The sequence below is a fragment of the Symphodus melops genome (assembly GCF_947650265.1).
Source record: "Symphodus melops genome assembly, chromosome: 8".
NCBI classification, from domain to species: Eukaryota; Metazoa; Chordata; class Actinopteri; order Labriformes; family Labridae; genus Symphodus; species Symphodus melops.
Window position 1 is genome coordinate 18,351,482 of NC_136698.1, and position 12,775 is coordinate 18,364,256.

Below are 12,775 nucleotides of genomic sequence, written 5' to 3' on the forward strand. Positions count from 1 at the left end.
GACTCGCATCATCATTTTATCATTTCATCACTCAGAGATCAGATGGTCGTCTGCAAGAGAATTTATCACCACATAATGTCCAAACGGAAAACAGATTTCTTAACTGATTTCACTGAAAAAAAAACTTGTTTGTTAATAATCTGTAATTAAATTAATTTGCAGTTAAGTTTTTTTTAGATCAATGATTGATAATGATCATCTGCCAGTCTCAGAGTCACACAGGATCAGGTCTTCAGCTCTGTACAGGATGATGAGAGCCTGTTAACCTACAACACGAAAGAAACATTTAACACATCTAATTATCAAGCAATGTGTTGTGATTATTTGACTCCTTGAGATCATCAGATTGACATCAAGCCACCATTAACATTAGGTGATAATCAGCTGATCTCAGCATAGTCTCCTTGTGAATCCTCCTGTTTCACTGAAACGCTGAGTTTACTGAAATGAAAGAAACAGGGTTTTTCTTCTCCGCTCTGAGTTTAGGCGTCAAACTTGTGGGTAAAAGAAGCAGAAACAGTTTGAGTCTGCAAAGCAGAGACCCTCGAGAAGTTCACACAGGAAGGAAACACGTCAGAGCTGCGTCCCCTCATCTCTATCTGCTAGCGCAACCGCTCACTGGTGACATGAGGAGAAGGGGTTCATTTGCAACGATTCACCATGCACTGTGCACTTTGTGGTTATTATTTAACATTGAGTGAACTAGAAAGACATTTTTTTTTTCATACATTTTAGATAAACAGAATGAGGAGCTTCTCGCTGTGTAATGAGGTCAAGCTGATGATCAGGAAGTTGTCTGAGGACCAGTTCTGGTGAGAAACTTTTCCAGTGGTTTATAAACAGACCTGCTGTGGGAGTTTTTCACACATTTGACAGTTCGAACTTCACCCATTAAGATTCAATGAATAAAATGACACCTCTTTATTTTCTTCATAAAACAGTCTCATTTTAAAAGATCACATCACACATAATACTTTCAAATAAATATGAAAAATGCAATGACTCAATCAATGCTTTAGTGTTACTCTGAAAGGCTCAAACTGTTCATGTTTTTATTTTAACCCTGCAGAGACTCAATCCTGCTCCTCCCTGTAGCTCTAAACATCATGTACAGTGAAGAGTTTAGATTTAAGCTCGTGTTAAGTGACAAGTTCAGATGGAATATGTCTGTACAGTTTAAGCTGTGTTTCAACTCTTCAGATTTTGTATAGGCCAAAGAAGTTTGCGTAGGGAACACGTCGCAGCTCGTTGGGCTGAGACAGGTTCACATAGACTCTGTCTAGTTTCTGCAGCTGCAAGGCCGAGCCCAGGTAGCTCTCTGTAGTCCAGGGGAGTCCAGTCCTCTGGGAGCAGAACCCCGCCCTGTGCGCCTCCATCAGCCTCAGAGGATTCGGCCGGCTCATTCGCCGCACGAACACGAAATGCAGGAAGGAGGACTGAGGGGAGCAGTCCTTTAAGGTAAGCTCCACGCGGGAGTAAATGTAGTACAGTCCTGTCTCGTTCACCTGCAGAGCTCCGTCTTCATACCTGTAGGCCACGCCCCCAAGTGTAAAGCCCCTTCCTGCATGAAGGTCCCAGAGAAGAGTCTGACCCGACGAGCCACCGTCCATTCGCCCTGCAGGAGAGAGGAGAGAGGGTTAGAGCAGAGGAAGCAGTGAAAAAGCTAAAACAGACGATGTCATCTGAATCCTAATCAGAGGCGTTGCTTGTCTTGTAAATTTCTCTTTTTTCTTGTAAAATCTGGCCAAAAGGAAACTGCTTAGGCCCCAGACAATAAAACTCTTGTTGTCTTGCTTAGCATTTTGTGCATTGTTTCTGTGAAAACCAAAGTTTGTCAATGAGAGCAAACAAAGAAAAATGATGAAGAAATATCCATCTATCGGAGAGAAAACAGAAATGGGAAGAGAAGGAGGAAGTGTTGGTTCAATGGAAGACATGATGGAGATGAAAGCGGGTTGTGGGGCCCCCAATTATTTCTTGCTTGGGGCCTAGACAGACTTTAGAATCGCCACTGATCACAGTGCGTCTGGCTGATTGCTTCCATTGACACGAGAAAACGGAGTTGCCTCTGATCTACTATGCTGATGTGTTATAAATGCATGCATCTTCTCCATCCAAATTACACATTTCAGGGATCTAACTTGTAATCGTATTATAGGCTGATTGAGTAGACCTGGCTGCACTGCCCACTCATAGACTAAATTACTGACGTGTCCTTATTTATAAGTCAGAACTGGTGTGATCTTATTCATGTGAAATATGACAGAAGCCTCAGTCTTTGCTGTGAACTTATTCCAGATCTTCCAAAGTGTCTTCAAATGGGAAAAGGAGTTTCAGGTTCACTGCGAGGAAGATTTGTGTCTGGGGGAGCTGGTCTCTTTAAATCTTTTTAAGGGTAAATTAGAGGTTTTGGAAAAATATGCATCAAGTTATAATTTAAATAAGGACTTCCTGGGACTTGGGACATTTTGACCTGAGTTTACAACTCGTTGCTGTAAATTTCTGTGTTTTTTTGTCTAGGACTTTGTTAAATTGGTTACTGCCTGTCTCAGCCAGGACACTCTTGTGAAATAGATTCTTAATGTCAATGAGGCTTTCCTGGTTAAATAAACTTAAACTAGAAATAAGTGTGCGTTATGATGTCACCTGTCACATGGGCTGCAGCTCTGATGTCCTCTCGTCTCCACGCAGGTTCATTGAAACCTGAAACATCATCACAGTATCATTAGCTCCTCTGCTCCAGCATGCATACATTCTCACTGCTCACGTGTATGCGAACTCACCGATCTGCTTCTGCGCGATGAGCGGCCCACTCTCAGGTTTAACCTTCAGAGAAACAGAGGATCACATCAGACTCACGCCTGCAGAGGAAATCCTGTCTCACCAGACCTCCGACCACATTCGGTCCCTGCTATGTTTGTAAATGTCACTCAGTTTTAAATTTACTTTAAACTCTGCAGAGTACAGCTGTCCCCATATCACTATTATAAACATGGATAAGCTTCTAGTAAAAATAAAATATAGATACCTGTTGGATAGCACAGGAACAAGAAATAGAAGTTATAGACACCCAGTATTGGGTTATTTATTGTTTTTGATCACTGAAAATTGCAGACAAACTCCTGCATACTTTCTGTATTTCCCATGTTTTAGTTTTTTTGTACAATTTAGACAATTTTTGATGGATTCAGTACTTTCCTATGTCTGTCTGATGTAACTGACGTCATCTTCTTTAAGGTTTATGTACTTTATGATATTATCAATCACTAAAATAGCAGATTGTATCGTTTCAAAACAGAAAGTATTTAAAGTTCTGACGACCTTTGTGAAGGAATTGCTCACCTTCCACCCTCACAACTCTCCATCAGCAAAGTGAAACTCACACTTTTATTCTCATTATGCACTGCCCCCATAAATAGTGCGCAAGAAGTCTGCAGAGGGGGAATTATTCAAATGGTCATTATCTCCTCATAGACTTTCATAAAATATCACTGTCCACAGTGAGCTGCATGCAGCCTCAGTTCTTAAACTTTACTCAGTCATGCAGAGAAAAAGTGCATGAAAGAGCAAATATTAAACAACGCAGTTTAGTCATTCCCCAAGACAAAACGTTCAAATTAAAAACGAAAAACATGTTAGAAATCAATACAAGGTGATTAAGAAGAAATTCGCACCTTGGATAAAAAATATTGACTTAGAGAAAGAAGACACTATGTGCAGTTTACAGTGCTCACCTGTCGGAGCTCCTTCAGCTGTCTTTGCAGCGTGTAGATCTGGAACGCCTCGAAGCCGAGCGCGGCGAACACAAGCAGGAACAGCATCAGGACCAGAATTGCCGCGCCGGGACGCACACCCAGGCAGCCCCCGCTCCTCTCCTGGCTCCTCCGTCTCTGCTGAGGGGGTGGGAAGGACCAGCAGGGCACCAAGCCGGGTTGATTGGCAGGATACTGCGAACCCCCCCCTCCTCCGTCCACGAGAAACACCTGAGGGAAGGGGTAGTTCTGCTCATGGTGGGTCATGATGCTGCAGAGAGACTGACTGTGTGCAAGTCTGATTTGATTTGACTTTAAAAAAACACTACTCTGCAGTATAAGTAATTACCTCCTGCAAGCCCCGCCCACAGGCACCCAAGACACTGAGGACATGCTAGTTATCATAACCATAAAGTCATCACAGGAACCCACAAACTGTCACCCCCACATCCACCCACCCTGCTAGTTAAAGTCAAACTTAATGAATCTTTAACATTCAGAACTGTGTGCATAGACAGATCTGCTTGGGTGTCACCACAGGAAGTTGGAGGTTTCAGCTGACCCTCCAATCACTAACCAGAGAGACATTCAGACAAATTCCACGAAAGGAAACATTGAGCAACATTAACATGAATTGAACTAACAGGATACATAATGCTTTACACTGTGTGCATGTGACCAATTTACTCTTAAATGCTTGGTAAAAAAAATAAAAAAAGGATCAACATTGTAGCCTACTAAAAGCTCCCAGCAAAAGTGTACAGATCCTCTTAATTCTTGCCTTGAATTTGAATTGTTGATGAAAGTGTTTCTTTAGATATGCATATACAACTTGGTGTGTTTGTTTGGCCAGACACTCTTCCAATCTGCAGCCTCTCCTGAATCTGAAATCATCAATTAAGTAACTTTGGCTCTCAAAGATGACACCCCCCCCCCCAAAAAAAACAACAACAACACAGATATGATGACATGAAGCAAAAGAGCTCAGACATTTGAACCAAATCCAAAATTTTAATACATCATAAACTTTCAACAGGAATAAAAGATGAGTCTGTGCAGAAAGAAAAAAACCCCCCTGCAAAGCATTTAAATCTGACAGCAGAGAGGATGAAGTGTTTCATTCAATTCGTTTTTATATTCACTGTCATGTTCTTTAACTTAACTATTCAAACTCTGGGTTTCTGTTTGACCCGCAGAGTAAAGCAAAGTTTGATAAAACAACAGTGAAGATCACCAAATGCTTCCTTATAAACATGGTCTTTTCTATCTGGGATCCTCTGTGGGCGTTGATGCGGGTGCAACAGTGATGCAGCAGTTCGAGCTCTCAGCAGACACTCGGTGGGAAAAAGAAGAAGCTTCCACATAAAACAAAAAAAAAGTGCCTGCAGGGCTGCAGCTGAGATGATGGTAAAGAAAAGAGGTGAGAACCAACCTCCACATCCACCTCAGAGACCCGTTTACAGGAACACACTCACGATGATCAGTATACGTTGCTGTGGTCTCTGCCACCCTGACACGGAGATTAAACTGCTCCTCACTGTGGTTTCAAGTTTCCACCAGACTTCAGATATTTTCTGTTGATTGATAAAGAAAACCTTTTAGATATTAGTCAGCTGTTAAGTGTGTGTGTTTGGGTGTGTGTGCGTGTTCAGTGGGCTATCACACCATTTTTTTGTCTTTTATTGTACTTGTCCGCCAACAGTTTATGGTGGAAAAGCCTACATCACTTTTTCTTTGTTTTATGATCTTCCACGTCCTCTGAGATCTTCTGTAGACATGTCCTCTACATGGACACGCAAGGAGGACATCAGGAGACTTTGCAATTATAAACTCTGCACCAAAAGTTCCTCCAACATGTTTCTCGACCTCAGTCTTCTTTTTGATTCCTGTTTTCTTTAATCATTTACGAGCTTCATTTTATGGTTCAGTATTTTCACCTGTTTAAATGTGCCTGTTCTTCAATATTTTCCTGTTTTCTAAACTTTTGTTCCTCATGTTAAAGCACTCAGGAACTCTACTTAGTATGAAAGGACCCACAGTTTTATTTTCATCTGTGTTTATTTTGTTCTTTTTTAGTCCACAGATTTGAAAAGACACTTCATCTATTGATGATGAAAGGAGTGTAGCAGAGAAACGAGTCCACAAACCCCTGTATACTATCTAAAGTGGACAATCATGCCCCAAAAGTTGCCAACGTACTTGTGCAATTTTGTCATTTTGCAGGAGTTTTTTTTTATTAGTATTGCATGGTATCAAACAAGTATCTACGTCATTTAAATTCTGGTTTGGTGACAACACTTTGCGTGCATCACCCTGAGCCGCATCATGCTGCACACTCTGTGTTTCGTTTCTGTCCACCACTGCAGAGTATGCACACCGAGTTATGACTTAAAGGGTAACTACGAACAAACCAAAAAAAAGTCTGACGAGCCAGTTTCCCAGAAGAGTCACACTGAAAGACAAGCACACTGAAGACGACCTGGGGTCTAACCAGGTCGTCTTCAGAGCTGCTCCAGTTCGTTCAACCAGAGAGGAGGAGAACTGAATCAGCAGAATTCTCTCTGCTGTGGAGAGCCATGTGGTCATGATGACTGATTTCACTAACCTGCCTGATCATAAGGATGACACACAGCTGCATATACTTTAAAGGTAAAATGGAGCCTTGCGTCGGTTCAGGCAGGCCACGGTTATTCCACTGCTAGATCTCAGCTGATCTCACGCACGCCTCATCAGCTGACGGCCTGCAGTTCTACTGAAAGCATGCTATTGGCCAAGTAGTTCTTATGCCACCTTATTGAAACTGCTCTAGCCTGCTTCTCTGCTCCCTTTGCATGCCGCATTTGCAACCCCCCTCCTCCTCCCCTGCTTCTCCAGTCACTGATGCTTGCCCTGGGGGGGGGGGGGGGGGGGGTGCTGATTATCTCTCTGCTTTATAGCTTTCCTTGTATTCACAGGGAAGGCAGGGATGTGTGCTGTTCCTGCCTAATGCTTTCCACATTAAGCACATGGAAGGGCAGGGAAATCCTTCACAGAGCACTCTGCAACTCTGTAGCACATTGAGATTTTAAAAATGTAAAGTGCTTTACAAATAAAATGGATTATTCTTATTATTATTATTATTATTAGAGCAATACAGCCGAATACAAATAATTGTGTCAAAGTATCCATTTTGACGAGTGTCAGAATGAGGGGCTGCAGTCGCACTGATCGACAAACATCATTCTCCAAATGTAAAGAAAACTTTTGTTAAGTTACTGAACCTGAGTGATGCAGAAGTTTAAAGTTTTCAATATTTTTATTTTTCCTGGAAAATGTGAATCCCTTCAAACCATAAAGGGTCGACACAGCTTTCTCAAAGTGAAAGTAGTTCAAATGTATTTTGATTAGTTGCACAGTGCTGAAGTGGTTCCCATGGAGGTTGAGTTGACCCATTGAAATACATTATTTTACAACATATACAATTATTTAATTCCTCCTCCTCATGTTTGTGCAAAGCTGATTTGATTTAAAAGATTTAACTCGACATAAGGTAAACGTGATGTTGAAGGACCCTTCAGACTTTGAATCAACTCAAACCTGATCGATTTTGAGGTTTTGAAACATGAGTAATAGTGTCCTCAATAGAACAAGGTTTTGTCCCCATCCCTACTTCTAAACACAGACACAAAGGTGTCACGATTCACAGTTGTCGTTTCTAAAAGGAGAAGCTTAACATTTTTTTAAAGGCATCTTACATTTTAGAAACATCTGGGCTTATGTCTTCTTTTGTTGAACATTTACATTGATGCTAAGCTGCCCTCTTGGCCAGATCACCCTAGTGAAAGAGATCTCAATGTTTAATAATTGTTTTATCGTCTTAATTTTATTCCTTTCACTGAGCAGAACTCAAAAACAAATAACACAAAAAAATGTTTTGTACTTAAAATGTAGAAAAGTGTGAACCCTTAAAAAAACATGTCACCTGCCCTCCTCCTCTTCCTCAGAGGGTGATGAATAGCAATCCAGTCCCAAAATATGAGCTGTACTGCCTGTGGTCTTAATGACAGAGGATTTCCCACAATTCCTCTGTGTCTCTGAGTCTTTGCTCCTACATGTGGAGGAGGACAAGGAATTTCCCAGGTTAGGGAGTCCCGCCTGCAGGACACTGGTCAGACTGTGAGTTTGAGAGGAGGCAAGCAGAGAGGACGGTCCTCTGATCGCAGCAGCAGACACACACAGCTTCATATGGTCAAAGAGGAGGGGCTGGTCCTGATTCTGGACCTCAAAGAGCGCTTCTGAGGATCCCAAGGGAGGACCAGTCAGAAACGTAAGGCCTCTGTCAGAGTCTGAGGGTCTGGTAAAGCTTGGTCCCTCCTCAGATAGTCTGTCAGCACTGACTCCATCAGACTCGCCCAGACGAGGTGTTTTCCCTGAATGGATGAGGACAAGGAGGTGGAGGAGAAGGAGGAGGGGTTAGCTAATGGGGTCTTGAAAGCAAATGTTTGACCAATAAAAAAACAAAACGTTCAGAAACAGTTACCTGAGCTGGAAGTGACCGAAGGGTCTGCTCTGCGTTTGTGGTATGCTCGGGGCGTCCACGGTGAGTGTTTACAGGCCGGCTCCAGGACTCGCAGTTTGGACATAAAGCTCTTATACTCTCTCTGTAAAGAGTCAATGTGCAGCTGGAACTGAGCGATCTTCCTCTCTGGGTAATGAGTGAGCTGAGATTGCTGTGAGAACATATACAACAACATAAACAACAAGAGTAACAAATACTACAACAAGACAAACACAACAAATAAAAAAACCCGAAAAAAACAACAATCACTGACTTTGATGTGCCTTCCCGCTAAATCTGTGAGGGTTTAGGGCTGTCCCACTGTCAAATCATCGAGTGTTTAAGGGCTCTCTCTCTGACTTTACGAGCCCTTTATGCACCCTGTCTGTAAGTAAGCAGGGTGCAGACTTAGTGTGAGGGAGATATGCTGGGTTCACAGCATTGTGACATCAAATATATTATTCCCTGGGGAAGCCCACAACAATAGAAAGGTAAGCTAACAGATTTTATATTATAAACATATTTACAGATCCCTTCACTTAACTGCAGACAGTACTCAATCCATTCACTGACCTACTGCAGGTAATACTCGATCACTGACCTGCAGGTAATACTCGACCACTGACCTGCAGGTAATACTCGATCACTGACCTGCAGGTAATACTCGATCACTGACCTGCAGGTAACACTCTATCACTGACCTGCAGCAGGTAACACTCGATCACTGACCTACAGGCAATACTTGATCACTGACCTGCAGGTAACACTCGATCACTGACCTGCAGGCAATACTCGATCACTGACCTGCAGGTAATACTCGATCACTGACCTGCAGGCAATACTCGATCACTGACCTGCAGGTAATACTCGATCACTGACCTGCAGGCAATACTCGATCACTGACCTGCAGCAGGTAACACTCGATCACTGACCTGCAGGCAATACTCGATCACTGACCTGCAGGCAATACTCGATCACTGACCTGCAGGCAACACTCGATCACTGACCTGCAGGTAATACTCGATCACTGACCTGCAGGTAACACTCGATCACTGACCTGCAGCAGGTAACACTTGATCACTGACCTACAAGCAATACTTGATCACTGACCTGCAGCAGGTAACACTTGATCACTGACCTACAGGCAATACTCGATCACTGACCTGCAGCAGGTAACACTTGATCACTGACCTACAGGCAATACTCGATCACTGACCTGCAGCAGGTAACACTTGATCACTGACCTACAGGCAATACTCGATCACTGACCTGCAGCAGGTAACACTTGATCACTGACCTGCAAGTAATACTCGATCACTGACCTGCAGGTAATACTCGATCACTGACCTGCAGGTAACACTCTATCACTGACCTGCAGGTAATACTCGATCACTGACCTGCAAGTAATACTCGATCACTGACCTGCAGGTAATACTCGATCACTGACCTGCAAGTAATACTCGATCACTGACCTGCAGGTAATACTCGATCACTGACCTGCAGCAGGTAATACTCGATCACTGACCTGCAGGTAATACTCGATCACTGACCTGCAGGTAATACTCGATCACTGACCTGCAAATAATACTCGATCTCTGACTTGATGCTGGGGATCCACTTCTTCACAGAGGAGGCTGACGTCAGAACAGACTGAGGAGACAGGAGATGTAATGAAAGAAGTTGCTCGGACAGTAAATCGGATCTTATTGAATTATTGTCATCTTTACCAGTCGAGGTCTCCGTTCAGGAACGTCTCTGAGACGACCCTCTGTGAGGACACAAAAACAACTTGAACTCTGAGCTACATGCTATCTGTTAACAAACACAGGAGTGTAGTGTGTAGCCACACTTAACTCAGTTGTTCTTATAATAGGCACAGACAACATGCTCTCACCCTCTCTCTCTCTCTGCAGCCATAGTCTGTTAAGCCTGCTCTGCTGTTTCTCGGAGTTTCTCGCCATCTTAACCCCTCAGTCTGTCAGACAACCAGGCTAAAGCTAAACAATGTCACGTGATGACAACAAATCGCCAGGTCTTCGTCTTTCAAATTTCCTGTTTCCGGCTTTCTTCTTCTGTGCATCTATCTGGTTGCATTACCGCCACCTCCTGGGTTGTAGCGTTTAACATGAAACAGCCTTTATTCTGACGGCGCCTTTAAATCTGCTTGGACTCTGACCCATGCAGCTTTAACTTTAAAAACGGGGACATTAAAGATAAAGACGTTTTACTAACGTTTTTATTTACCTCATCAAATTCATGTTACTCCTCAGCTTAATTACACCATAAACAAATGTATGAATCTTTAAATGTGTGAAGATAATCGTCTAATGACTTTCTGTCAATATATTTAGTCTCGTTAAATAGATTCATTTAGAAATGTTTTCATCATTTTGGGCCAAAATGGTACAAGTACATAGATGTTTATTTAAAACAGAGTTAATTAAACTTAACCTTCTTTTAGATTTCATGATCTTATCAGCGTACCCACAGTTTTCAGTTTGTGTTTATTTTTAACATATTTAATTTAATTGTTTGGGACGGAAAATGTGCATCATTAGATCATCTGATTAAAAAAAAAACATTTCAGTGGAAAAGTGATGTGACAGTAGGAAAAAAAATCCCACGGTCTCAGCCTGCTGTGGTTTCATGGTTCTTGTGAGAGCTTCTCATTGCCTCGTTTTTTTTTCTCTATAGGCTATTTCTTCAGAAGAAACACAAAAGGAAATTTCATTTTCATCATCTCCCAATTGTGATACATCTCTGCAGGTTTGAGAACAAGAAGATAAAGGTGAGACTATCAGGTGTTGAGGCCATTTATTTAATAAAAAAACAGACACATCGCACATTACAAACTACAGTAAAATATAAAATAACAACACAAACATACAGAAACATATGGGAATATTACACCTTTATATGTCAGCTTCAATCACAAAGCGTAAAAAAAACTGCACTGAGAGTCTGTAGATATGTTAGCAGAGTCATGATACCAAATAATAATTCAACTTTGATATTATTTAGATAAACATCAAATTGTATCAACACCTGTTCAGAAAAGACAGGCAAGACACTTAACCCCAAATTGCTCATGCTGCTTCGTCTGTGGCATATGAATGTGTATGATTGGGATTAGTTACCTATAAATGTCCCTTTCTACATATACATTTCATGTCTCTGCAGTCAGTGTGTGAATGGGTAGGGGTGACACGCTTTGAATAGTCAGAAGACTATAAGGCAAGGCAAGTTTATTTATATAGCCCATTTCAACAACAACAAGGCAATTCAAAGTGCTTTACACAAGACACCAAACGCATCATGACAGAAGAAAGAAAAGATACATTAAAAAAATCCAGTATTGCTTATTCAGAACGATGTATAGGTTCTAAAAATCGTGTTGGGTCTGTTTAACGAACAACTACCACAAGTAATCAGCTCAGTGTGCACATATCTTGTTGCTTTAAAGTCCCTGTGAATGTTAAAGTCTTATGTTCCGGCGGACACAGATTCACCACCTGGTCTTAGTCGTAACTAAATGAATTCTTAATGATACACCCCGGGACGTCTCCCCAGAACAAAAACAAGTCCCAGACACCAATATTCTGAATTTACAAAAATGTGCAATAAAACCCCCTCCTGCAAACTCCTCCTGTATCTAAAGTAAATACAAAAGCATTTTTTTCTTTGTACTTTAGATTGTATGCAGAGGTTAGTCTGTAATTTTTTGATTCATTCATTCATTCATCTCCTTAAGACACAGATGCAGTAAGAGAATATGCTATGGATAATACAAAACTAACAGAGATTATATTGTTTGAGATTAAGGATGGATTAAAAATTAAAGTATCACACATTCAGAGAACTTTAGATTTGAATAGCATTTGAACTGACCACATGAGCTGAAGTATATTGCAGTTTATTATCTGGAGATCGTGACTGTCTCAGTGTCACCGGATAACAAAACAGTGAAAGTTGTCTGTCATTTATCCAACAGATGTTCAAAAGATACACCCAGCTTCAGGTGATATAATTTTGAATGACAGATACAGATTTGTGTGTTTTTGTAACTAATCTGCATTAAAGTGATGTAGATATGACTTTGAATATTTGAATGTGACTGTAACCCATACAGACAGTTATCCTTTTCTCCACACGTCTATAGGTCTGATAAGAAATGGGATTTAGTTAAGTTATGTTTTTACTGTTCAAGAGATTTGGGTGTAGTTTCATTACACACCTGTGTTGAGCCACATGGTCATCCGCTCTAACAGGATGTGTTGAGGTTTCAGAGGTGGTTTTACGGTGTTTTCAGTTCCTTGACAGATGAAAGATGCACATTTGATGTAACTGATGTGTCTCTTCTACATTCTCTCTGTGCTTTAACACTTTATTTGACAAACGTCATGCTATCCCAGATCAAAACTGTGATGATCTCCTGTAAGTCCCATTATTGGCATTATGCTGTGATCAAAATGAGCCTCCCACTCCT

At 41.5% G+C, this 12,775-nt stretch overlaps 2 protein-coding genes across 3 annotated transcripts; both read right to left on the reverse strand.

The window, feature by feature from the left end:
* Positions 1–1,049: 1,049 nt before the first annotated feature.
* faslg (Fas ligand (TNF superfamily, member 6)) lies at positions 1,050–4,167 on the reverse strand. Its single transcript, XM_079349519.1, has 4 exons — positions 3,735–4,167; positions 2,784–2,826; positions 2,647–2,703; positions 1,050–1,615 (listed from the first exon to the last, which is right to left on the reverse strand). Exons 1-4 carry the CDS (start codon positions 4,017–4,019, stop codon positions 1,197–1,199), a joined length of 804 nt encoding a protein of 267 aa, XP_079205645.1. The 5' UTR covers positions 4,020–4,167; the 3' UTR covers positions 1,050–1,196.
* A 582-nt stretch (positions 4,168–4,749) lies between these two features.
* On the reverse strand, positions 4,750–10,397 carry LOC306828494 (uncharacterized protein). Of its 2 annotated transcripts, XM_079351004.1 has the most exons (6): positions 10,184–10,397; positions 10,017–10,057; positions 9,890–9,939; positions 9,662–9,686; positions 8,272–8,461; positions 4,750–8,161 (listed from the first exon to the last, which is right to left on the reverse strand). In XM_079351004.1, exons 1-6 carry the CDS (start codon positions 10,248–10,250, stop codon positions 7,710–7,712), a joined length of 825 nt encoding a protein of 274 aa, XP_079207130.1. In that variant the 5' UTR covers positions 10,251–10,397; the 3' UTR covers positions 4,750–7,709. The 2 variants fall into 2 exon arrangements, with proteins under 2 accessions (XP_079207130.1, XP_079207129.1); XM_079351003.1 differs by lacking the exon at positions 9,662–9,686 and having other exon boundaries at positions 9,865–9,939; positions 10,184–10,396.
* Between the last annotated feature and the right edge of the window lie 2,378 nt (positions 10,398–12,775).